At 38.5% G+C, this 26,984-nt stretch overlaps 1 protein-coding gene across 3 annotated transcripts in view; it reads left to right on the plus strand.

The window, feature by feature from the left end:
• SEC24A (SEC24 homolog A, COPII coat complex component) overlaps positions 1 to 26,984 on the plus strand; it is an 87,082-nt gene that overhangs the window by 8,792 nt on the left and 51,306 nt on the right. Inside the window, exons 2-11 of one of the 3 annotated variants that reach the window (XM_066387976.1) lie at positions 3,490 to 3,966; positions 10,543 to 10,713; positions 14,337 to 14,414; positions 15,345 to 15,505; positions 15,992 to 16,164; positions 16,995 to 17,097; positions 18,098 to 18,224; positions 21,597 to 21,706; positions 24,104 to 24,216; positions 26,836 to 26,954. In XM_066387976.1, coding sequence (XP_066244073.1) covers positions 3,490 to 3,966; positions 10,543 to 10,713; positions 14,337 to 14,414; positions 15,345 to 15,505; positions 15,992 to 16,164; positions 16,995 to 17,097; positions 18,098 to 18,224; positions 21,597 to 21,706; positions 24,104 to 24,216; positions 26,836 to 26,954 — 1,632 coding nt within the window. The remainder of the gene's footprint in view (positions 1 to 3,489; positions 3,967 to 10,542; positions 10,714 to 14,336; positions 14,415 to 15,344; positions 15,506 to 15,991; positions 16,165 to 16,994; positions 17,098 to 18,097; positions 18,225 to 21,596; positions 21,707 to 24,103; positions 24,217 to 26,835; positions 26,955 to 26,984) is intronic. The other 2 variants (XM_066387977.1, XM_066387979.1) reach the window with 2 other exon arrangements.

Genomic DNA, 26,984 nt, shown 5'->3' on the forward strand with positions numbered 1-26,984 from the left:
AGTTGTGGCACTTTAGTTGTTCATTCATTGCTTCTCATATGTGCCTTAATCAGGGGCTCCTTCTGAGCCAATGATCCCTTGCTCAAGCCAGCGAACTTGGGCTCACACCAGTTACCATGAGATCATGTCAGTGATCCCACGCTCAAGCCAGAGACCCTGCACTTAAGCCAGATGAGCCCTTGCTCAAGCTGGTGACCTTGGGGTTTCAAACCTGGGATCTCATTGTCCTAGGTCAGTGGTCTATCTACTGAGCTACCACCGGTCAGAAATATTTCAGTTTTTTGTGGGAGACTGCATAAAGGGAGGGGTCTTACACTTTTGTGTATGTCTGAAATTTTTCATAATAGAAAGATTTATAAGAAAGGTATCACAGTTATCTTTCTTCTCTTAATACTTTTTTTGTGATTTATCCCTGTTGGTAGATGTATATCTTGTTTATTCATCTTATTTATTTTTATTAATTATTAGAGAGAAAGGAAGGAGGGGGAAGAGAAAGAGAGAGAGAGAGAGTGAGAGAACCATCAATTTGTTTGTTCTACTTATTTATGCATTCATTGGTGGATTCTTGTATGTGCCCCACCAAGGATCAAACCCACAACCTTGGTGTATGTAGACAATGCTCTAACCAATTGAGCTAACCAGCCAGGGCCCACTTTTTTCTTCCTTGATCATAAATATTTGTGGATCTTTTTCCCTTACATGAGGGCTATAACTTACTAACAAACAGTCCAAAGGCTCTGTTTGTCTGTGAGGACATCCTGTCATTTTTTTCTCTTTGTAAAGGCTGCATTACAACCATCACTATAATAAACTAGCCCTGGGTATCAGGATGATACTCTAACCAACTGAGCTACCTGGCCAGGGCTCTTTGTTTTATCAACAGTCTATTGTGTGACTAATCTACAATTTATTTAATCTCCTATTGATGGATATTTCATTTGTTTCCAATTTTTTATTATTATAAACAATGCTGCAGCTAACACATTTGGATCTATTTCTTTTGTCCCAAAAGGATACCTATGTTTTTTGTTTTGGAGAGCAATGTATATAGACTAACTCCCTCCAATTCATACTGTATATTAATATATGCTTTTGTAGGCCTCCCAACTTACCTGTCTCTACATACACATGGGCTAATGCATGTTTGTAAACATTGTATAATTATGAAAGGATTCAATTTAATCTGATGACATTAGTGAATTTGTACATTGGTTGCATGGTCTGAGGAGGTATGAATGGAAGATTTTTATTTATTTATTTATTTTTTGGATTTTTCTGAAGTTGGAAACGGGGAGGCAGTCAGACAGACTCCTGCATGCGCCTGACCAGGATCCACCCGGCATGCCCACCAGGGGGCGATGCTCTGCCCATCTGGGGCGTTGCTCTGTTGCAACCAGGGCCATTCTAGTGACTGAGGTGGAGGCCATGGAGTCATCTTCAGCGCCCTGGCCAACTTTGCTCCAATGGAACCTTGGCTGCGGGAGGTGAAGAGAGAGACAGAGAGGAAGGAGAGGGGAGGGGTGGAGAAGCAGATGGGCGCCTCTCCTGTGTGCCCTGGCCGGGAATCAAACCCAGGACTCCTGCATGCCAGGCCGATGCTCTACCACTGAGCCAACCGGCCAGGGCTTAAGATATTTTCTTTTTATATCTTTTAAGTGTAAAAGTCCAAAAGAACTTTAAAAGATTTTATTGACTTTTTAGAGAGAGAATAGAGAAAGAGAAAGGCAGAGGGAGAAGCAAGAAGCATCAACTCCTGGTAGTTGCTTCTCATATGTGCCTTGACCAGGCAAGCCCAAGGTTTCAAAACAGCGAATTCAGCATTCCAGGTTTATACTTTATCCACTGTGCCATCACAGTTCAGGCAAAGGCTTTTTTTAAAGTTTGTATGAGTGCCATTTTTAAAAAATATTCATCATATTTTCTTTTATTGTCTAATTTTATGGTCAGAAATGATAGTATATTTCTGAGTAGAGGGATGATTCCAAGGATTGATTTTTTAAAAGTTTTCCATTGATTTGGTGGGGGGAGAGAAAAAAACATAACTTACTGTTCTACTTAGTTGTTTCATTTAGTTGTGTACTCATTGATTGCTTCTACTGCATGCCCTGACTAGAGATTAAACCTGTGATCTCAGTGTGGCAGGACTACACACTCTATCTAATGAGCCACTTGCTAGGGTTAGGGATTAATCTTTTGTAACAGCTTTAAAGTGTACAATTCAATGATTTTTAGTGTATTCAGAGTTTTGCAACCATCACTACAATAAATTTTGGAATATTTTTTTTAATTACTTTGATTTTTTAGAGAGAAGAAGGGGGAAAGAGAAAGAGAGAGACAGGAACATCAATCTGTCCCTATTTGTGCCCTAACCAGGAATTGAACTGGCAACTTCTGTGCTTCCAGACAACACTCTAACCAATGAGCCATCTAGCCAGGGCTAGAATATTTTAGTCACCCCAAAAAGAAACTCCATACCCATTAGTAGTCACTTTCCATTCCTTCCTCCTCTTCCCTCTCCTTTTCCTCCTCCTTCCCCTCCCTCCTCCTTCCCCTCCCCTTCCTCTCCTTCCCCCTTCCCTTCCTCTTCCTCTTCCTCTTCCTCTTCCTCCTCCTCTTCCTTCCTCCCTTCCTCTTCCTCCTCCTCCTCCTCCTCTTCTTCTTTTTCCACTTCTTTCTCCCACTCCTCTTCCTTCTCCTTCCACTGCAACCTCAAATATATGTCTGTGTTTTTGGACATTTCTATTTTGGATATTTCATGTAAATGGATCATATAATGGATGGTCCTTTGTGACTAGTATTTTCACTTAGCATGATGTTTTGAAGGTTTACTTATGTTGTAGCATGTTGTCATTACATCATTTCTTATTATGACCAAATAATATTCCATTGTTCCAAAATATCACAAGAAGAAAAAACAAAAAATTCTATTGTCTGGATATAACTGTTTTGTTTACCTACTCATTAGTTGATGGGCACTTGGGTGTTTCCATTTCTTGGCTATTACTAATAATGATGTTATGATAGTCATATACAAATTTTTTTGCAGAATAGTAGTAGAATTGCCAGATTCTATGATAACTGTGTTTAACATTTTGAGGAACTGCCGAACTGTTTTCCAGTGTAGTTGCACTATTTTATGTTTTCACTAGCAATGAATGAGGGTTCCAGTTTCTGTGCATCCTTGGCAACACTTATTATTTTCCATCTTTTTCATTTTAGCCATCCTAGTTGGTGTGAGTGGTATCTCATTGTGGTTTTGATTTGTATTTCTCTAATGACTAATGTTGAGTTTTTTGCTTGTGTTTACTGGCTATTTATTTGTATATCTCTTTTGAAATGTAGTTGAAGATCTATTTAAATCCTTTGCTCATTTTAAAATTGAGTTGTCTCTTTATTGTTGAGTGGTAAGTATACTGTATGTTTTATTGTATTTTTTAAAGTATTGTTTTATTTATTTGCAAGACTGACCTTTCTTCTTATTATTGGAAGGTCCTATCCAAAATGCACTGATGTCTTCACAAGGATATAATTCTCAGCTTCCAGGATCCTACCCTCATCTAATACCAGCAAAAACTTTGAATCCAGTCTCTGGACAATCTAACTATGGTGGTCCTCAGACTGTGTCTCCATTAAGTAGTTATCAGGGACCTGGGCAGACTCTTCATAGACCACCTGTGGCTTCTACTCCAGTGACATCTTCGCTCCATAGTGGTCCTGTTCCCCGAATGCCACAACATACTTCTCACAACTCAGCTGCTATACCGATGCCTTCTGGTAGCTTTCATCCTGGAGCCAACATACCACCACCTTTGAATTGGCAATATAACTATCCATCTGCAGGATCACAGACAAATGATTGTCCTAATGTATCATCTGGACCAACTATGTCTGGGAATACAAATTTGACAAGTCATCAGTATGTTTCTTCTGGAGATCCTTCACTTCAAAACAACTTCATAAAATCAGGTAGATTTCTTTAAAATATAGAAATGGGAACTTGCTTATATAGATGTTTGAATTAATATTTCAAGCCTAAAACCATATGGAAGACTATTGATTTTTAAGATTTTTATTTATTTTAGAGAGAGGAGAAAGAGAGAAGGGAGGGAGGAGCAGGAAGTATCAACTCCCATATGTGCCTTAACCAGGCAAACCCAGGGGTTTGAACTGGTGACCTCAGTGTTCTAGGTTGATGCTTTATCCACTGCGCCACCACAAGTCATGCAACTATTGATTTTTTAAACCATTGTTAATGTTTAAATAAGTTACTTCTCTAAACTGTAAGTTAACTTAAAATGATGGGTTGTTTCTGCTTTGCGTTTTATCCTCTGTATATTTTGAGTGATCCATGATATCACAGGGATTCAAGTACGCGTATAGAACCACTTCTGTAAGGACTGGCCATTACTTTTACTAGCTGCGTTCTGTTTTATATTCTAGGGAAGCTCAATCCCTGTGGTCTCTTTTTGGTTTTTTTTTTGTTGTTGTTGTTTTTTTACAGAGACAGAGAGAGTCAGAGAGAGGGATAGACAGACATGAACAGAGAGAGATGAGAAGCATCAATCATCAGTTTTTTGTTGCGACACTTTAGTTGTTCATTGATTACTTTCTCATATGTGCCTTGACTGTGGGGCTGCAGCAGACTGAGTAAACCCTTGCTTGAGCCAGCGACCTTGGGTCCAAGCTGGTGAGCTTTGTTCAAACCAGATGAGCCCGCACTCAAGCTGGCGACCTCAGGGTCTCAAACCTGGGCCCTCCGAATCCCAGTCCGACGCTCTATCCACTGCACCACCACCTGGTCAGGCTCTCTTTGATCTTGATCTGAGGCTTGGGTTATCTTTTTCTTATGGCATAGTCAGTTTTTAGCCCCAGAAACTGTAGTATCCCAAATGTCAAAACAGATAATACTTTTGGAGTGAGGATGTTATTGAGCACAACTGTGGTCAGAAAGCGGTGGACATGAACCAGTATCACCCCAATAAATTCAATTAAAAATGCTAAAATAAAAAAAGCAGTAGATAGAGATTTACATCTGTTTTCTTCTAAGAGTTTTATAGTTTTAACCCCTACATTTAGATCTTTGATCAAGTTTGAATTAATTTTTGTGTATGGTGTTAGGTAGGGGTTCAACTTTATTCTTGTGCATGTGATATACAGTTGTCCCAGGACTCTTTGATAGACTAGTCTTTCTTCCATTGAATTATCTTGACACCCTTGTAGAAAATCATTTGATCATAAAGGTAAGGGTTTCTTTCTGGAATTTGAATTCTGTTTCATTGATCTATATGCCTATTTTTTTAAATTGATTTTGAGAGAGAGAGAAGGAGAGAGAGTGAGAAGCATCAACTTGTAGAGTTGCTTCACTTTAGTTGTTCATTGATTGCTTCTCACATATGCCTTTACTGGGCTAGCCCTGAGTTTCGAACCAGCGACCTAAGCATTCCAGGTTGACACTTTATCTACTGCGCCACTATAGGTCAGGCCATATGCCTATCTTTATACCACTACCAAACATCTTGATTACTGTAGCTTTGTAGTGAGCTTTGAATTTGAAAAGTGTGACTCTACCAAATTAATTTTTCTTTTTCAAAATTGTTTTGGCAGCTTTGGGTCCATTCCCTTGCTTTTCCATAAAAACTTTAGAATCACTTGTCCATTTTTATTTAAAAAAAAAAAAGACAGCTGGGATTTTGAGAAGAGATTATGTTGAAACTGTACATCAGTTTGGGAAGGAATCTATTTGCTCTTTTAATTAATTAATTTTTAAGTGAGAGGAGGGGAGATAGTGAGACAGGCTCCCCCATGCACATCCATACTGCAACCTGTGTCTGGGGCTGATGCTCAAATCAACTGAGCTGTTTTTTTAGTGCCTGAGGCTGACTTGCTTGGACCAACCGAGCTATCCTCAGCTCCCGGGCCAGTGCTTGAACCAATGGAGCCACTGGCTGCAGGAGGGGAAGAGGGAAAGAAGAGGGAGAGAAGGGGGAATTGGAGGGGGAGATAAGCAGATGGTCACTTCTGTTATGTTCCCTGAGTGGGAATTGAACCTGGGACATCCATATGCCAGACTGATGCTTTGTCCACTGAGCCAGCTGGCTAGGCCAATCTTTTTTATTTTTAACCTAGTGTTGTTCATATCTGGTTCAAAAATAGATTCATTTAACTATTAAAATTTGTGTTATACACTTATCAACGTGTAGAGTTACTTTGAAAAGCATTTAAAATCCTGTATTGGGCCCTGGCCGGTTGGCTCAGTGGTGGAGCGTCGGCCTGGCGTGCGGAGGTCCCGGGTTCGATTCCCAGCCAGGGCACACAGGAGAGGCGTCCATCTGCTTCGCCACCCCTCCCCCTCTCCTTCCTCTCTGTCTCTCTCTTCCCCTCCCGCAGCGAGGCTCCATTGGAGCAAGGATGGCCCGGGCGCTGGGGATGGCTCCTTGGCCTCTGCCCCAGGCGCTGGAGTGGCTCTGGTTGCAGCAGAGCGATGCCCGGAGGGGCAGAGCATCGCCCCATAGTGGGCAGAGCGTCGCCCCCTGGTGGGCGTGCCGGGTGGATCCCGGTCGGGCGTATGCGGGAGTCTGTCTGACTGTCTCTCCCCGTTTCCAGCTTCAGAAAAATGCAATAAAAATAAAAATAAAATTCTGTATTGGGGTCTGCAGGTTTATTCTGCTCAGCAGACATCCTCAAGGAAATGAACTAGTGTGAGTATTCAAGTGAAATAATAATATCAATGGTTATCTTTTTATAGTCACGTGTATTTATTCATCTGTGTACTATATACACGCCATCAAGCTTGTAGTTTGTTAACTGCTGACACTACTTATTTTTCTTAGTTTCTTGACCAGCTATTGGCCCTGGTGAATGCATTTTGGTCTTGTAAAGATTAAAGCTATTTTTAGAAACTTATTTTCTTTGTGGAAATCTGTTGTCCCACACTTGTTAGAACCAAAATTCTCCTAGTTACTTTTATTATTTATTTGACACCACGAGTAAGTACCAATCATTTAAAATATTTATTATTTTCCAGCACTTCACCACACTTTTATATATGTTATCTTAATTTTCGCAACAGTCTCTTTTATAAGTGGAATTCTGAGGCTTGAATAATTTACCCAAAGCCACCAGAAATAGGTATTATGAAAATACTATTTTAAGAGTAGGTGTAGTTTCTTGTTTAAAAGCACGTGATCAATAATACGAAATATTTTGGGGCTATAGCAGAAGCCTTCAGATAGAGTACCTGGACTACAGCATATATGTGGTAAAAGAGATAAAAGCAAGTGTTGCCTGACATGTGGTGGTACAGTGGATAAAGTGTTAACCTGGAGTGCTGAGATCACAGAGTTGAAACCCCAAGGTTGCTGGCTGAGTGTGGGCTAGCCAGCTTGAGCAGGGGAATTGTCTACATGACCCCAAAAGCTCACCAGCTTGAGCCCAAAAGGTCACTGGTATGAAGATCCCAAAAGGTCGCTGGTATGAAAAGTCCAAGGTCACTGACTTGAACAAGGGAACACTGGCATGCCCTAGTCCAGGGATATATGAAAAGCTCAATGTACAACTAAAGTGAAAGCAACTACGAGTTAATGCTTCTCAGTCTCTTCCCTCTTGTCTCTTACTCACTTAATCTCAAATTTAAAAAAAAATTTGCCTGACCAGGCGGTGGCACAGTAGATAGAATGTCGGACTGGGATGCAGAAGGACTTAGGTTCGAGACCCTGAGGTCACCAGCTTGAGCGTGGGCTTATCTGGCTTGAGCAAAAAAAAAGCTCACCAGCTTGGACCCAAGGTCGCTGGCTCAAGCAAGGGGTTACTCGGTCTGCTGAAGGCCCACGGTCAAGGCACATATGAGAAAGCAATCAATGAACAACTAAGGTGTCACAACAAAAAACTGATAATTGATGCTTCTCATCTCTCTCCGTTCCTGTCTGTCTGTCCCTATCTATTCTTCTCTCTGACTCTCTCTCTGACCCTGTAAAAAAATAAAAATTAAAAAAAAATGGACAAGCCTGAAAAAATAAAATTTAAAAAAACTAAGGAGATATAAGCAAATGTCAGTTTATGAAGGGTTCTATGTAAAAGAAGGAGAAAGATATATTAACTAATAAAATGAACCTAAAATAAATGTATGACTGCCCTTCTCTTTTGCATATGAAACCTCTAAAAAAATTGCTCATTTTCTCTGTTTTTTCAACCCACCATTGATGCCTGATTGATTTCAAAACTGTATCTAAGTTATACTGAGTTTCTAGTCCACATATTAAAGTTCTCTTTGTGTGTGTGTGTGTGTGTGTGTGTGTGTGTGTTTGTGTGTGTGACAGAGACAGAGTCAGAGAGGGGAACAGATAGGGACAGACAGACAGGAAAAGAAAGAGATGAGAAGCATCAATTCTTCGTTGCAGCACCTTAGTTGTTCATTGATTGCTTTCTCATATGTGCCTTGACTGGTGGGGCTACAGCAGAGCGAGTGACCCCTTGGTCAAGCTGGCGACCTCGGGGTCTCGAATCTGGATCCTCTGTGTCCCAGTCCGACACTCTATCCACTGCACCACCACCTGGTCAGGCTCTCTTTTTTTTTTAATAGGCTACCTGTTAGCATCCTACGTTAACTTTAGAGATCTTAGAAGGCAGATTCTAAAATTCTCGTTATTAGTGTTGATAAAAACTATGCAGCTTGAAAAAATAACGTCTATCCTATGAAATATAGCATATATTTGGATTAAAAAATAATTCTTGGCCCTGGCCGGTTGGCTCAGCGGTAGAGCGTCGGCCTAGCGTGCGGGGGACCCGGGTTTGATTCCCGGCCAGGGCACATAGGAGAAGCGCCCATTTGCTTCTCCACCCCCCCTCCTTCCTCTCTGTCTCTCTCTTCCCCTCCCGCAGCCAAGGCTCCATTGGAGCAAAGATGGCCCAGGCGCTGGGGATGGCTCCTTGGCCTCTGCCCCAGGCGCTAGAGTGGCTCTGGTCGCGGCAGAGCGATGCCCCGAAGGGGCAGAGCATCGCCCCCTGGTGGGCAGAGCGTAGCCCCTGGTGGGCGTGCCGGGTGGATCCCGGTCAGGCGCATGCGGGAGTCTGTCTGACTGTCTCTCCCGGTTTCCAGCTTCAGAAAAATACAAAAAAAAAAAAAAAATTATTTTTAAAGCTGTGAAAAATCTCTAATAAGTTCATTTCTATGTTATTAAACATTAGGTTGTTACATTTTGTGGCCAGATGTGTCATACATTCTTGTTCATGCTGAGTTGGTACTGTACCTTGCCCTTTTGTTCTTTTGACTTGTCTGTGTTGCCAAAGATATGTGTGGGTGCTTCTTTGATAAGGAAGTTACATGGTAGTAATCTTTGTCTTCACTTTTGTCAGCAGGGCACTGATTAGTCTTGTTGGGAGCTATAAGGTTTAGTAAAACAAAAAAATTTTCAATTAGGCCCTAGAAGATTTGAACACTGTTGAAGAACAATATTGAAAATTTTCATACTTGGCTAGAATCTTTATTCCTTTAGTTTTAAAAAATACAGGATTAGAATGTATTATAAATAAAGTTTATTACCTATTTCACTTAAATATTCAGAGGATAAAAAGAGCCTTGGGATGAAAAATTATATCATATAGTTATCAGTAGTATTTTATCTACTTTGTAGACTTTGTTCCTTCTCTTTGGCAAATGAGAAGGTGGCAGCAATATTGTTGACTGGAATGAGCAGGTCGTTGTGGTTTTTGGAACTTTTGATATCACATAGAAGAATTTCCTCAAGAGTAACTGATAATGTTTTTACACTAGCCAGAACTTAATTGTCCTAATAGAAAATTAGTGAAATTGAGGCAGTGAGAATACTGGTAGATAGATACAAGGGCAAATACCATGTTGTTCTTAGTTTAGTTTGATAGGTACTTTTATACCTCTTGTATAGCAGTATTTTATAAGGCATATGCATAAACTTTGGATCATTTCCTGGTTTTTAAGCTTAGGGAGTATTCTTAATATAGTATATAAACCATTATTGAAAGTAAACCACTTTTCATTGTTATTAGCTATTGAACAGTGTACAAATCTACTATCTCATTTTTATCAGGTTATACCACCAATAAAAATGAAGCAAAATGAAATAAAACTTGAAGAATTTAGAGTAATTACAATACTTTGTAGTTTTACAAAGCTAACTGGAAACCCAATTGATGTTAATAGGCCATTAATAAAATTTTATTTATGTTAATTTCTACTGAATATTTGACATGGCCTGTTGAAATTCTGGGACCAGTTAATGAAAAATTAATAATTAGGGCACTGTATCAGTCCTATAAGTGATTTGATGCTGCGTTTTTACTTACACTGCTTTAATAATTGACAGATAAGAAGCATTGTAGGCAAGACTTGGAAATGTGTAAAGTATGCATATAAATTAAATCATAAATTTGGGAAATTAACATTTCTGGTAATTTTTTGGTGGTTATAATTATAAATGTAAGTTTCAAAGGAACTCAGATTTGGTAAAAGGCTGTTTTGGCCTTTGTTTTAAATTCTTTAGTAACATAAAAAAATCAATGTTTCCATAGGTTCTGCACCCTCCATAATGAATCCACCTCTGTTTACTACTTTTCAACCAGGAGCTCCTCTTGGGCCCCTTCCAACAGGAGGACCACCTCCAGTGAGGGCCCTCACTGCTCAGAAATCATCACATAGGACTGTGCCCCAGCCCTCATTTAATTCAGCTATCAACCAAGAAGGTAAGCATGGCAAAACAAAATCAAGTCCTGAAGTTTTGACCTAGGGTAGAAGGATGAATATTTTCTGAAAACTGTGCCTCCATATCATATTTTTCTAGAAATTGAGTTGTTTTGCTTAGGATTGGCCTTCAGAAATTTAGAATTTTAAGAAAGTTTCTCACAATTCCACTGTCCTCTGTATGCTGGGCTGTGGACTAACATTTGGGAAGCACTGCTATTAATTTTTTTATTGCTGTGCTTATAAAGTTAGGTGCTTATTAGGAGAGAGGTGAGAAGAGATTTCTTGCTTTTCTGGATATGATGTTAGAACTATTCTTTAATATATTTGCTCTTTTCCATGGAAGCAGTATTTTGTATTTTGATTGCCACTGTTATTGTTAATATTAGCAAATATTTAGGTGTCTAAATAAAAAGTTAAATATACAAGCATTTTGAAATTTTATATAAATAAAATATTTTAAACTATTGTCCTCATCTTTAACTTTAAAATGTGTTTATTAGCCCTGGCCAGTTTGCTCAGTGGTAGAGTGTGGGCCCGGTGTTTGTATTCCTGGATTCAATTCCTGGTCAGGGCACACAGGAGAAGTGCTCATCTGCTTCTCCACTCCTCTCCCTCTTGCTTTTCTCTCTCCCTTTCTCTCCCTTACTCTCTCTTTCTCTTTGTCTTTCTCTCTTCCCCTCTTGCAGCCATGGCTCGATTGGAGCAAGTTGGCCCTGGGTGTTGAGGATGGCTCCATGGCCTCCACCTCAGGTGCTGAGAAGAGCTCAATTGCTGAGCAACAGAGCACCACCCAGATGGGCAGAGCATCGCCCCCTAGTGGGCTTGCAGGGTGGATCCCAGTCGGGGCACATATGGGAGTCTGTCTCTGCCTCCTCTCCCCTCACTGAATTTTTAAAAATGTGTTTATTACTGTAATTTAAATACTATTTTGTAAAGTAAAAAATTTGAGTTTAGCAGTAATAAAACCATTGCAGCAAGATGTGGAAATAGGAAAACAGAAAAAGAGGAGACAAACCATTGCCCATATAATACTACTAAATACAGTAAATTACCATTTTTCTTTGGCATTTCCTTTTTTAGAATTGTACATAAGAGAAAAAAAGACTTGTGAGTAGTTTGAAAAGAATGGTATTAACAATGAAAAACAAAATAATAAAGCAATGTCCCAATGGTTGCCACAGTATTTAAAATTTTAACTAATTAAAAATATACACATGAGCCCCTGGCTGGTTAGCTCAGTTGATTAGAGCATTGTCCCCCTATGCCAAGGTTGTGGGTTCAATCTTGGTCAGGGATCATATAAGAACAACCAATGAATGCATAAATAAGTTGAAAAACAAATTGATCTCTTTCTCTCTCTCTGCCTCCCTTTCTTCCTCTTTTCCTCTCTTCCTCTCTCTCTCTCTCTCTCTCTCTCTCTCTTTTCCTTTCTCTAAAATAAAATAAAATTGCAAATACACACATATAATGTGGGGTTTTTTTGTCCTGCAAACAGTTTTACTAAGTTTTTCTGTATCAAATCATAGTGATATTGAGAATTGGATAGAAGTTACCAACTTTACTGAAGCCACTAAATCTATTTGGTGTTAAAATGACTGTTAAGGCCAGATGCACCAAAGTTGGGGGTTCAATCCCTGGTCAGGGCACATATAAGAGACAACCAATGAATGCATAAAAAAGTGAAACAAATTGATGTTTCTTTCTCTCTCTCCTTCCCTTCCTCTCTCTCTGAAATCAGTAAATAATAATAAAAAAAATTTTAATGATTTAAAGAATGACTATTAATGTTAGCACCTTTGTACTTAGCTACTAGGGGTTGATGCTCTTTACTGATTTTAGTTTCTCTTGGACCTGAATTAGAATTCATAAATAGCATACATATATAGAAATAAATTTATACTCTTTTCATAAGCATTTAACTTTAAAATTTCAAATTGGAGTAAACAAGTTGAGGAGATATAGATTTTTTTTATTTTAGTGGTTCTCTCGACTAAAACAGTCATTCTAATTAATTTATAACACCTTCAAATTAACTCTGAATTCTATTTTGTTCCATATTTTGAAAAAAATTATTTTTATCTTCATAATTTTATTTTTAAATAATGTTGATTATGGTGTTTTTTTTAGTGTGTACTGCTTTAGAGTTTTGTTGTTATTGTTTGTTTCTTAGAGAGACAGAGAGGGGGAAAAGGGGGAGAGAGCAAAGCATTTATTTGTTACATTTAGTGTGCATTCATTGGTTGCTTCCCATATGTGCCCTGACCGAGGATTGAACCCCCAATTTTGGTGCAACCTTGGTGTTTCAGGATGACTCTCTAACTGACTGAGCTAACTGGCAGGGCCTCTTTAGAGGTTTTTAATGCTGCTCTCACAAATGATGAAATCTTTTAAGATAGTATATATATTTTATAAACTCCACAAAGGACAATCCTTTTTAGAAATTTATAAAATTAATTGACCTTTTCTTTTTAAAATATTTTTTCCTTCTTTTCCAAGTGAGAGGAGGATAGATAGATAAATTCCCACATGTCCTCTAACCAGCATGCAGCTGGCAGCCCCCATCTGGGGCCATGCTCACCACTGAGCTAGTTTTAGTCCCTGAGGCTGAGGCTCCATGGAGCCATCCTCAGCGCCCGGGAGTTGATGCGCTCAAACTAGTCAAGCTATAGCTGTGGAAGAGGAAGGAGGAAGGAGCAAAGCGTAGGGGTGGAGAAGCAGATGGTCGCTTCTGTGTGCCCTGTCAGGAAATTGAACCTGAGACACCCACACACCAGGCTGATGCTGTACCACTAAGCGAAGCAGCCAGGGCCTTTTTAGATTTATTGATTTTAGAGAGAAGAGAAAGAGAAAGGCAGGGGAGAGAGGGTGGAGCAGGAAGCATCAGCTTTTGTAGTTCTTTCTCACAAGTGCCTTGACTGGGCAAGCCCAGGGTTTCAAACCAGCGACCTCAGTATTCCAGTTTGACACTTTATCCACTGTGCCACCACAAGTCAGGCAAAATCAATTGATACTTTTGCATATTTTATATATTTAAAAACTGGCATCGGCCCCTGCCAGGTAGCTCAGTTGGTTAGAGTGTTGTCCCAATATGCCAAGGTTGTAAGTTTGAACCCTGGTCAGGGCACATGAAAAAATCAACAAGTGAATGCATGGATAAGTGGAACAACAAATTGATGTTTCTCTTTCCCTTCATATTTCTCTCTAAATGAAATAGATAAAGCTTTTTTAAAACTGGCGTTGTCTGGCCAGATAGTGCAGTTAGTTAGATCATTGTTCTGAAGCACAGAGGTTGCTGGTTTAATACCCAGTCAGGGCACATGCAGGAACAGATTGATATTCCTGTCTCTCTCTCCCTCCCTCCTTTCCTCTCTCTCTAAATTAATAAAATAGACATTTTAAAAAGAAGTAAATATACTTAAAAAGACAACATATAAACAAAAATAAATTAGAATAAAAGTAAAAACTGGCATTGTTTGACATTTTTATTTCAACATTTGACATTTTTCTTGAGCTGTGGTTTAAACTATATTTGTTGTTTGGAAAGTTACTTAAATTATCTCCAATCTTGCAGAAATTATAACAGTTTTTTTTTTATGTAAATACTAATAAACTTCCTTCTTAGGTATTACATCAAGTACCAACAATGGATCTCTGGTGGTTCACAACAACTATGATGAAATTGAAGGCGGTGGCTTCTTGGGTGAGATGCTATGAAACTTTTTTTCTTTTGTGACAGAGATAGAGAGAGAGATAGAGATAGAGAGAGGGACAGACAGGAAGGGAGAGCGATGAGAAGCATTACTTCTTTGTTGTGGCTCCTTAGTTGTTCATTGATTGCTTTTTCATATGTGCCTTGACCAAGGGACTACAGCAGAGCGAGTGACCCCTTACTCAAGCCAGTGACCTTGGACTTCAAGCCAGTGACCTTTGGGCTCAAGCCAGTGACCCCAGACTCAAGCCAGCAACCCCATGCTTAAGCTGGTGAGCCTGCGCTCAAGCTGGATGAGCCCATGCTCAAGCCGGCGACCTCGGGTTTCGAACCTGGGTCCTCTGCATCCCCGTCTGACGCCCTATCCACTGTGCCACCACGTGGTCAGGCGCTATGAAACTTTAAAAAAAAATTTTTAAATATGTGTTCATTTTAGTAAACAAAGATGAAATCTTCATAATCATGTCCCACAGCAGTACATACTGTTAGTATTTTTTTTCTCCATGCATATGGTTTTTTGTTTTTCTCTTCAGATTTGGGATCATGAACTTTATTATTATGATGTTATGACTATACAGTATTTTCATCAGTTAGAGCTATTTAAATTTATTTAACCAGTTGAGCATTTTGTATGTTTTTATTAAAATTGTTTTGAATTAGAATTTTCATCTGTACATATAAACATAAATTAATTGTAGCAAACTTATTTTTGTGTTTATAACTATAGTCTACATTAAATAGATATTAATCATTGCTATTACTTTGTTACTAGTGTTTATCTTATTTTATAAAACTGATAATTGAAAGTATTAAATGACCCAAAGGATTTGGAGTTATAATTCCTAAAATTTAATGGATCTGTGTGTTGATTTAAAGTATCCTGGAGTATAAAATAGAACTTAAAAGTTACCTTGTTTCTAGCAACACCACAGCTTACTAATAAGAATCCTACAATAAGCCGAAGTGTTGGCTATTCCTATCCCTCCTTACCACCTGGTTATCAGAACACAACACCACCTAGTACAACCGGAATGCCACCCTCTTCCTTGAGTTACCCAAGTGGGCCACAGGCCTTTTCTCAGGTAAACTTTTTATTTTTGTTTTTATTTACTTTCCATCTTTTGGTTTAAACTAAATATACATGAAAAAGTTATTAGGAAGTGTATAATGAACACTTTTAACAAATTGGAAGAATAATGGATATTTCATAAGCCCTTTGTTCTTTTTTTTATTAAAGATTTTATTTATTGATTTTAGAGAGAGAGGGAGCGAGATTGTAGTTGCTTCACTTTAGTTGTTCATTGAATGCTTGTCATATGTGTCTTGAACGGGCAACCCCAGGGTTTCGAACCAGCGACCTCAGCATTCCAGGTCAAAGCTGTATTCACTGTGCCACCACAGGTCAAACCAGATCTTTGTTCTTTTGTATATCTCCAGAACCAAAAAAATTGTGAGGTCTAGATTATGGCTTTATTTAGACAGAAATTAAGTAACTAAATCCTTATACACTTCTGTTTTCAACTGAAGACATTTTAAAGGCTACTTACTTTAAAATTGTGTATCGTTAGATGCCCTTAGGTGCTAATCATTTAACTGCAAGCATGAGTGGATTAAGTCTACATCCAGAGGGGCTAAGAGTTATTAACCTTCTTCAAGAAAGAAACATGCTGCCATCAACACCTTTGCAACCTCCAGTTCCAAATTTGCATGAAGATATCCAGAGACTCAACTGTAACCCAGAGTAAGGCTTAGGTGTTTGTAACTAAATATGACATTTTACTTGTTCTAAAAGTTTTTCAGATATTTTTGGAGCTTCATATATTATGAACAAGTTGTAAAAATATATTAATTTGTGAAAGTACATATTTCTGCATGCAGAAAACTACTCTGTTGCTTATTTAATTGATATTTGAAATGATCTAAGTTCAGAAATAGGGTTGTAACCCCTGAGGTGATTGAGGTCCTTATCAGCTGTAATGGGAGTGTGATATTCATTAGCATTGTGGTAGCTATGTTATTTATTCAGTCCAGAGTATAGAGATTTGATGCTATATAATCTTTTATTTGCTCTTTTTAATTTGTTTTTTATAACAAACATAATTATAATACTTTTTTCTCCCTTAAAATTGACCATACACATTTAAATGTATATAGTGAAGATGTTGTGATAAATTGAATTTTGTTATAAATAGTCTTTTAGAAACTTCACCAAAGATGAACTTTTCAGAAATAAACTTTATGTGTATTTGCAAATTTGGATTATCACCTCATTGTTCCAGTGTAATCTTGGTTTATATAATAAAGAAATAGGTCATTTAATAGACAGACAGCCTTACACACAAGCAGAGAAAAGACTTTTCTTTAATTATATATAATAGAGGATTGTAACCATCTATCCTTACTTTGGAATAGGACTTAAATATCTATCTAAATGGGATAAAATGAGAGAGTGCCCATTGAAATATTTTATTTGTAATCTGACCCAGTGTTGAAATGGTGTACCTTTAAAATTTTTTTGTTGTTCAAAGATAATTATAGCAACAACTGACACATCATTTTACTTTAATACAGATTATTTCGATGCACACTGACTAGCATTCCTCAGACTCAGGCCTTACTGAATAAAGCCAAACTTCCTTTGGGACTGCTGCTTCATCCTTTCAAAGACCTAGTGGTATGTTTCATTAGTCAAAGTAAATGTTTTGTACAAAATTATTTTGGTGTGTGAGGAATTTTCTACAATAGTGCAAGAATCACATAGAATTTGAGTTCTCTTTAGGAATTTTACTATTGACTGATTCTTTTGTTTGTAATTCAACCAAAAAGTTTATTACCAAACACTGAAAAATGAAGTAAAATAAACATATTGTTGAAAAATCCAATAGGTACTGAATAGAATAGAGATACTGAAAGAAAATAAATAAATGAACCATGTTATTTTAACAAGTTATAAATTATTTACCCATTAAAATACTTTACACAGCCTCCCAATTCTGCCATTCTTGGAATAAAATTTGTTGCATTAAGAAGCTGTTTAAGAGGAAAGAACAGCCCTTTTAGTTTTGTTCTAAGACTCTGGGACCTTGACATATGGCCACATACTCTTGAGAGGATCAATGCATAAGTGAATTGATTTTTCCAAAACAAACGTCCTTTTGATGATAGGATTGTATTGTATAATATATACTGATTTTCTTTATATTAAAACTTTACAACTTTCAATATGTTGAATAAACTTTAGATAGGAACATAATTGCAAAGTTTAATTGAATATTTAAATATGACAGTTCTTTCCTGAGAACTTAATAAGTTAATGTATCATGAAGAAACTTCCAAATAATTTCATCGGCTCTTTGTTTAGAATGTTGATCATTCCTTTGCCACTGATCTCAAAAATACATTGTAAATTTGTTATGTTGGTTAGCAATGTAATTGTTTAATGAGAAAATAAATAATATTTAAAAGACTGGTCCTGGAGAAAAGCAATAGGGTTTCAAATCAATATAATTCTGCTATGTAATTTCTTTGTGTGGTAGTTTGGACACAGTTTTATACCCTACATTTTTTTTCTCCAAAATTATAATATCACAACAATTATTTAGGAAGTATGATTAATGTTTCATCTTCAGTCATGATGATTACTGCTTTTTTAAAAATTAGTTCTGTTTTTTCAGCAATTGCCTGTGGTTACCTCCAGTACAATTGTAAGATGCCGTTCATGCAGGACGTACATCAACCCTTTTGTCAGCTTTCTTGATCAAAGGAGATGGAAGTGTAACTTATGTTACCAAGTAAATGATGGTATGCTTTTTGAAACATTTAAAATTTCTGCTTGAATTGTAGGGAAATCAGAAAATGCAAAAAAAAAAAAAAAAGACCTGTCTTATTTACCTATAATCATTCTATTTAGAGATAGCTTCTGTTAACTTTTTTCTATGCGCTGGTACTTACATATAAATAATTATATATTTTTAAGCAAAAAAAGTTACACTATTACTTTTGGGTTTTTTTTGAGATAGACAGACTCCCACATGCAACCCTACTGGGATCCATCCAGCAACCCTCAACCAAGCTATCCTCAAGGCCTGAGGGCGATGCTGGGACCAACCAAGCTATCCTCAGCACCGGAAACTGATGCTCAAACCTATTGAGCCACTGGCTACGAGGGGAAGAAAGAGGAAAGAGAGACGAGGGGAAGAGAAGCACACGGTCACTTCTCATGTGTGTCCTGACTGGGGATTGAACCCGGGATGTCCTTATGCTGGCTGACGCTCTACCACTGTGCCAACCAGCCAGAGCCTTGATACTATTACTTTGATACCATTTTTTACATTTATTATATCAAGTATATAATAAATGATATTTTTTTGGCATTATTTAAGCCTGTAATTTAAGAAATATTTTTGTTTAGAAATTGTCCCATGCCCTTATTCCAGGGCAATGATTTTCAACTGGTGTGCCACAAGAATTTTTAAAACATGCAATGCCTATTTAGACAGGGGCATGGACCTCTTTTCCCTTAGATTGTCCAATAAAAAGATGACAACAGCCAATACAACAATAGCCATCTGGTATGAACGAATCAAAATTATACCTATTTTTTTGTTTGTGAAATCTACAAAAAAATATATTTTTGTGTGTGCTGCAGAATTTTAGCAATTAGTTTATATGTGCCATGAGATGAAAAAGGTTGAAAATTGCTGTACTACGGTAAAAGAAAATAAGTCCACAGAGTAGCTGCCATTAGCTTCATTCACTGCTGTCTGAAGGGATGTGAACAGTGTTAAAAGGTTAGTTGAAGATCTTTCAGTAACTTTTACAATTAATATCTAACCAACAACACTTTGATAGGATTATAGAAGAAAGATGATAAGCTGGCATCCACTTTGAAAATTAAATCTCTCAGCCTGACCAGGTGGTGGCACAGTTGATAGAGCATCAGCCTGGGATGCTGAGGATGCAGGTTTGAACCCCCAGGTTGTCAGCTACAGTATGGAATCATAGACACGACCCCATGGTCACTGATTTGAACCCAAAGGTCTCTGACTTGAAGCCCAGGGTTGCTGGCTTGAGCCCAAGGTCACTGACTTGAGCAAGGTGTCACTCGCTCTGCTGTAGCCCCCCAGTCAAAGCACATATAAGAAAGCAATCAATGAACAACTAAGGAGCCACAATGAAGAATTGATGCTTTTCAGCTCTCACCCTTACTGTCTGTTCTGCTCCCTCTCCCTCTCTCACTGAAAAAAAAAAAAAAGAATAATTTATTTATAAAATACTGTCTGAGCCCTGGCCTGTTGGCTCAGTGGTAGAGCATTGGCCTGGCGTGCAGGAGTCCCGGGTTCGATTCCCGGCCAGGGCACACAGGAGAAGTGCCCATCTGCTTCTCCACCCCTCCCCCTCTCCTTCCTCTCTGTCTCTCTCTTCCCCTCCTGCAGCCAAGGCTCCATTGGAGCAAAGTTGGCCTGGGCGCTGAGGATGGCTCTGTGGCCTCTGCCTCAGGTGCTAAAATGGCCCTGGTTGCAACAGAGCAACGCCCCAGATGGGCAGGGCGTGCCAGGTGGATCCCAGTTGGGCGCATGCGGGAGTCTGTCTGACTGCCTCCCCGTTTCCAACTTCAGAAAAATACAAAAAAAAAAATACTGTCTGAACTCTGCTTTGTTATAATTTATAGATAACTGATGTTCCAAAGAGATATTAATAAAATTAATTAATAAACCCTTAGACTTTAAAGTTTGAAGTATTTTTACCATAGCTTTCTAGGAACAGCCAGAGTCGGTATATATTATATGTCAAATGTTAATATCTTTGTACCATTGAAATTTAAGACAAAGTTTAGTTGTTTTTGTTTTTATTTTATTTTTTTTTTTTATCAATTTTATAGTGGGGGAGGAAACAGACTGACAGAGCGACAGGAACATCAATTTGTTCCTGTATATGCCCTGACCAGGGATTAAACTGGCAACTTGTTCTTCAGGACGAAGCTCAAAACATTGATTTGTTATTGTACTTATTTATATATTTATTGGTTAATTTTAAAAAATATTTTCTCTTTTTTAATTTATTGATTTTAGCCTGACCTGTGGTGGCGCAGCGGATAAAGCATCCGACCTGGAATGCTGAGGTCAGCGGTTCAAAACCCTGGGCTCACCTGCTCAAGGCGCATACAAAGCAACTACAATGATTTGATGCTTCCTGCTTCTCCCCACCCTCTTTCTCTGTCTCTCTCCTCTCTCTAAAAGATCAATAAATAAAATCTTAAAATATAATTTGATTTTAGAGAAAGGAAGGGAGAGAGAGACAGAAACATTGATCTGTTCCTGTATGTGCTCTGACCGGGGATCGAACCTCCAACCTTCATGTTTTAGGACAGTACTCTAAGCAACTGAGCTATGTGGCCATGGCATCATTGGTTGATTCTTGTATGTGCCCTGACTGGGGATCCAAACTGCAACTGTGGCGTATCTGGTTGATGCTCTACCCAGCCAGGGCTTCTCAAGCTATTTTATGAGTCATTCTTTTTTTTTTTTTTTTTTTTTTTAGATTTTATTTATTCATTATAGAGAGGGGAGGGGGGGAGGAGCAGGAAGCATCAACTCCCATATGTGCCTTGACCAGGCAAGCCCAGGGTTTTGAACCGGCAACCTCAGCGTTTCCAGGTTGATGCTTTATCCACTGCGCCACCACAGGTCAGGCTTCTCAAGCTATTTTAGAAAAGCAGCTTTAGCAAGAATTAAGTCAAGAGTATATTAGAAGACAGAGAAAGAAAAATCACAGTGATTTAGTTATAAAAATAAGAAATATGTAGGGCCATTTAGTTTATGGGGAACTTAAATGAGCTCAAAAACAAAATGTACATATTATTCCTTAATATCTAGTCCAGCGGTTCTCAACCTGTGGGTCGCGACCCCGGCGGGGGTCGAACGACCAAAACACGGGTCGCCTAAAGCCATCGGAAAATACATATTTATTATACAATACATTTTTAAATAAAATATGTATTTCCGATGGCTTGAGGTGACCCCTGTGTTTTAGTCGTTCGACCCCCAGGTTGAGAACCGCTGATCTAGTCTATATTGAAGTATTTATAAATTACTAAATGAAGAAACAGCCAAACACAAGGTTTATTATACTTAATTTATCAGTTTTATCATTATATGTTGTTAACTTACATAGTACCTGAAGAATTCATGTACAACCCTTTGACCAGAGCCTATGGAGAACCTCACAGAAGACCTGAAGTTCAGAATGCTACAATTGAGTTTATGGCTCCTTCAGAGTACATGGTAAGTTTTTGTTTGTTTTTTTATATAGCTTATTTATTTCATAATACTGGGTTTTAAGTAAAACAATATGGCATCCTTTAACAAAATTTTATAGTTTTAAATTCATAAAAGATATTCTTGTTCATTATATAAAAGTAGTTAATTAGTATAAAAGGGTAAGTCTGAGAAGTATATGTAAAGTTCCACTTAAGTCACTTCCAGTTTTTATTCTAATTGCAATTAACGGTGTGATGAATATCCTCCTGCAAGTACTTTTATACACTTGTGTGAGTATCTGAGGTCATGCATTTTAAAAATAATAATTATGACTGAATTAAATTAGCATTTTATAAAGTACTTATATTTTTGATCATCTCAAACAACTCTCTGAACTAAGCCAGGGAATACTATTAATCCTATTTTACATGTGAAAACAGATTTACTAATTTAAGTGATTTGCCAGCCAAATATTCTTCTTCTCTTTTTTCCTATTTATTTATTTATTTATTTATTTTTTACAGAGACAGAGAGAGGGATAGATAGGGACAGACAGAGAGAGATGAGAAGCGTCAATCATTAGTTTTTCGTTGCGACACCTTAGTTGTTCATTGATTGCTTTCTCATATGTGCCCTGACCGTGGGGCTACAGCAGACCGAGTAACCCCTTGCTCAAGCCAGAGACCTTGGGTCCAAGCTGGTGAGCTTTGCTCAAACCAGATGAGCCCACACTTAAGCTGGCGAGCTCGGGGTCTCGAACCTGGGTCCTCCATATCCCAGTCTGATGCTCTTTCCACTGCGCCACCGCCTGGTCAGGCCCAAATATTCTTTAATAAGTGGTAGAGCTTTCATTAAGTTCCAGGTCTTTTGATTTGGTTACTCTGTCACCATGCCATAATTGCTTGTAAGGGAAGGAGAATATGAAGATAGAACTTAACACCAACTTTTAATGTTTTATTTTAGTATGTTTTTGTGAGATAGTCTTTTTCTACCTGAGCACTTGGGGCCATTTTAGTATAGAAGTTATGAGGGTTTTATATCTTTCCACCACAGAGATAGTTTAGCGTAGAAAACATTTTTGTGATACTTATATGGTTGGCATTAGCTTTCTGCAGTGTACCTGTCCCTTTGTTGAATTAAAACCAAAATACGCAGAGGCATTTGTTCTTTTGAATTGGATTTCCTACACTTCTTTCCTTTAATCTCCCAGGATATGCAAAAATGGCTTCCTTTAAATTTGGAACTTGCCTATTATAAGAGGTTTTTCTTCTTCCTCTCCTCTCATGCAACAGGTTCTATGATTCATCAAGTGATACATGCAAAAATATATAAAAGTTTGAACACTTTATGCCCAGTTCTGGTTGTGGTTATTTGATGCTTTTTATTAAATTGAAAATAGAGCTTTGAATTTGGAAGTTAATAAATATAGTGCCCTGGCCAGGCTGCTCATTTGGTTGGAGCATCATCCCCATGTGCCAGGGTTGTGAGTTTGATCCCAGGTGGAGGCATGTATAAGAGTGAACCAATGAATACATGGATGGATAGAGCAGCAAATTGATGTTTCTCCCCACCTCCCCACTTTCTCTTCCCCTCCCTCCCTCTCCCTCTCTCCTTTTCTCTCTCTCTAAAGTCAATAAATTAGCTTTCACTGAATAGCTTGGTTTGTTAGAGCATTGTCCAGAAGCACAGAAGTTGCTGGTTCAATCCTTGATCAGGGCACAGGAACAGATAGATGTTCCTGTCTCTATCTCACTCTCCCTCTCTTGCTAAAATCAATCAATTAAAAAAAAATTAAAAATAAAACAGTAAACTAAAAAAAATATGTAGTCATACATTTTTATGAAACTAGCCTGAAATGTGTTGATATTGAAGGCATCTTAATGTGTCACTTTCAGAACTATAATTCCCCTATATTGTGAAATATAATGCACAAATGGAAAAATCTATAAAACATAAATGTATAAAATACCAAATAACTGGATTTTAGAAGTAGGGCCCAGGGAAGAGAAGGGTGGGGCACGCCCAGGTGCCCTAATTAAAAAAAAAAAAAAAAAACCAAATAACTATAAATGCTGTGTTAGCACCACCCAGGTCAAGAAATTTAACGTTGCCAGTGTTCCTAGAAGCCCTTCTGATCACATTCCCTCTCCTTTCAGTCCTAGAGAAAAGGCTCTTCTGACTTACAGCAATCACATCCCCATTTTTTTTTTCTAAGTGTCCATCTGAAAACATTTTATAGTTTTGCCTGTTTTTTAAACTTTCGTTCTTTTTTATTATTTCCTTTGTCCATTATTTTATATACTCTCCACTTAATCTGTAAATAATGCTTATTTTATTGCTTTGCTGTATGTGGATATGGCAAATGGTAAGTTTAAATTTAATCCTATTAAATGTATTTAATGAGATTCTTTTTTTCTTCAGTTACGACCACCTCAGCCTCCAGTGTACCTCTTTGTATTTGATGTATCTCACAATGCAGTTGAAACTGGATACTTGACTTCAGTTTGCCAGAGTTTGTTAGACAATCTTGATTTGTAAGTATCTTAATTCAGTTTAAATTTGAAACTAAAGTGTTTACAAAATGGATAAGTAGTTTCAAAATAAAAAAAGAAGAAGCTATGTAATTATGTTCTAAAAGCCTAGTTTGAACTTCAGGCCTTACTTTCTCTGAGAAACTTTAACTCTTTATTATGGAAAAATTTTTTCCGAAGCCAGAAACGGGGAGGCCTTCAGACAGACTCCCACATGCGCCCAACCGGGATCCACCCAGCACGCCCACCAGGGGGCGATGCTCTGCCCATCTGGGGCGTTGCTCATTTGCAACCAGAGCCATTCTAGCACCTGAGGCAGAGGCCACAGAGCCATCCTCAGTGCCCGGGCCAACTCTGCTCCAATGGAGCCTTGGCTGTGGAAGGGGAAGAGAGAGACAGAGAGGAAGGAGAGGGGCAGGGGTGGAGAAGCAGATGGGCGCTTCTCCTGTGTGCCCTGGCCGGGAATCGAACTTGGGACTCCTGCACACTAGGCCGACGCTCTACCACTGAGCCAACCAGCCAGGGCCTATTATGGAAAAATTTTAAACATATTAAGTTGGAAGAATGTAATGAACTTCAACATTTTTAGCATTCAACTGTCTTTTGTATTTTTTTTGAAGTGAAAAGCGGGGAGGCAGAGAGACAGACTCTTGCATGTGCCCGACCAGGATCCACCCAGCATGCTCACCATAGGTGATATGCTCTGCCCATCTGGGCCATTGCTCCATTGCAACCGGAGACATTCTGGCACCTGAGGTGAGGCCATGGAGCCATCCTCTGTGCCTGGGCCAACTAGGCTCCAATGGAGCTGTGGCTGTGGGAGGGGAAGAGAGAAATAGAGAGAAATGAGAGGGGGAAGGGCAGAGAAGATGATGGGCGCTTCTCCTAGTGCGCCCTGGCCAGGAATTGAACCCGGGACTTCCACACACCAGGCCAATGCTCTACCACTTAGCCAACCAGCCAGGGCTAGCATTCAGCTGTTCTTGATTCATGTAATCACACACACATAGATTTTTCACCCTTGAGTATTTTAATGTAAGTCTCAATCAGCATGTCATCTTACCTATAAATACTTGGAATAATTTTTAGACCTAATTAAAATATGAATGTCACACCTAACAAAATTAGCAATTTCATAGTATGAACTAATACCCAGTTCAAGTTTTGTTTCTGGTTCTCTCAAAAATGTATTTTTAGGCCCTGGCCGGTTGGCTCGGTGGTAGAGCGTCGGCCTGGTGTGCGGGAGTCCCAGGTTCGATTCCTGGCCAGGGCACACAGGAGAAGTGCCCATCTGCTTCTCCACCCCTCCCCCTCTCCTTCCTCTCTGTCTCTCTCTTCCCCTCCCGCAGCCGAGGCTCCATTGGAGCAATGTTGGCCCGGGCACTGGGGATGGCTCTATGGCCTCTGCCTCAGGCACTAGAATTGCTCTGGTTGCAACAGAACAACGCCCCAGATGGGCAGAGCATCGCCCCCTGGTGGGCATGCCGAGTGGATCCCGGTCGGGCGCATGCGGGAGTCTGACTGCCTCCCCGTTTCCAACTTTGAAAAAAAATACAAAAAAAAAAGTATTTTTACTGTACGTTTTTTGGAATTAGAATCTAAATTGTATTCATAAATTGCATTTGATTGTCATGGTTTTTTGTTTTGTTTTTTTGGTGACGGAGACAGAGGGACAGATAGGGACAGACAGTAAAGGAGAGAGATGAGAAGTATCAATTCCTCATTACGGCTCCTTAGTTGTTCATTGATTGCTTTCTTGTATGTGCTTTGACGGGAGGAGGGGAACTACAGCAGAGCAAGTGACACTTTCTTCAAGCCAGTGACCCTGTGCTCAAGTTGGTGAGCCCGTGCTCAAGCTGGATGAGCCCAGGCTCAAGCTGGTGACCTTGGAGTTTTGAACCTGGGCCCTCTGCATCCTAGTCTAATGTTCTATCCAATACGCCACCATCTGGTCAAGCTGATTGTCATATCTCTTAAGTCTCTTAAAATATTGGCACTTTAAATGGTGCTTAGATACTTAATGTAACTTATAAAAACTTATGTGACCTTGTAGTATAATGAATTATATAGTATTTTCATGTTATATGGAAGAATATAGAAAACCAAATCTCATCAGAAACAGACTAACTCCTTCATCTTAGTGATAAGGGGCATCTTTGTTCTTGCCAGCATTTGCACTTTTAATGTTGTAAGTTGTGTATTGGGATTGTCTATTGAGGAAGAGTTCACTGATTCACCCAAGCATGGGTACAAACTTTCAAGATATGCAGCACCTAAATTTATATTACATTTTAGACTTGGTATATAGTATTTTAGCAATTTTTATAAATTAAACTCATCACAAAATTTCCAGGATTTTTATATTCAATTTCCTAAGTGATTATATAATTTTATATAGGCATAATGAGTTTTGAATTGCTATATTATTACTAGATTTTATTGATCGTTTGGCTTATGGGTTGTATGTTTACTTTGAGTAGAGTATGTTTTCAGAGGTTTTAATATTGGGTTAGGACAATTTCCATAATATGAAAATAAATATTTGCATGTAACTCTTAGCAGATATTTAATATGTATATATGGGAAAACTTGATAAAAATACTCTTCTAAATTTATTTTTAGACTCCCTGGCAACACGAGGACAAAAATTGGCTTTATAACTTTTGATAGTACAATCCACTTCTACAGTCTTCAAGAAGGTCTCTCTCAACCTCAGATGCTAATAGTTTCAGATATTGAAGGTATGTATTGTACATTTGAAATAATTGAAC

This window comes from Saccopteryx leptura, chromosome 6 (assembly GCF_036850995.1).
Source record: "Saccopteryx leptura isolate mSacLep1 chromosome 6, mSacLep1_pri_phased_curated, whole genome shotgun sequence".
NCBI classification, from domain to species: Eukaryota; Metazoa; Chordata; class Mammalia; order Chiroptera; family Emballonuridae; genus Saccopteryx; species Saccopteryx leptura.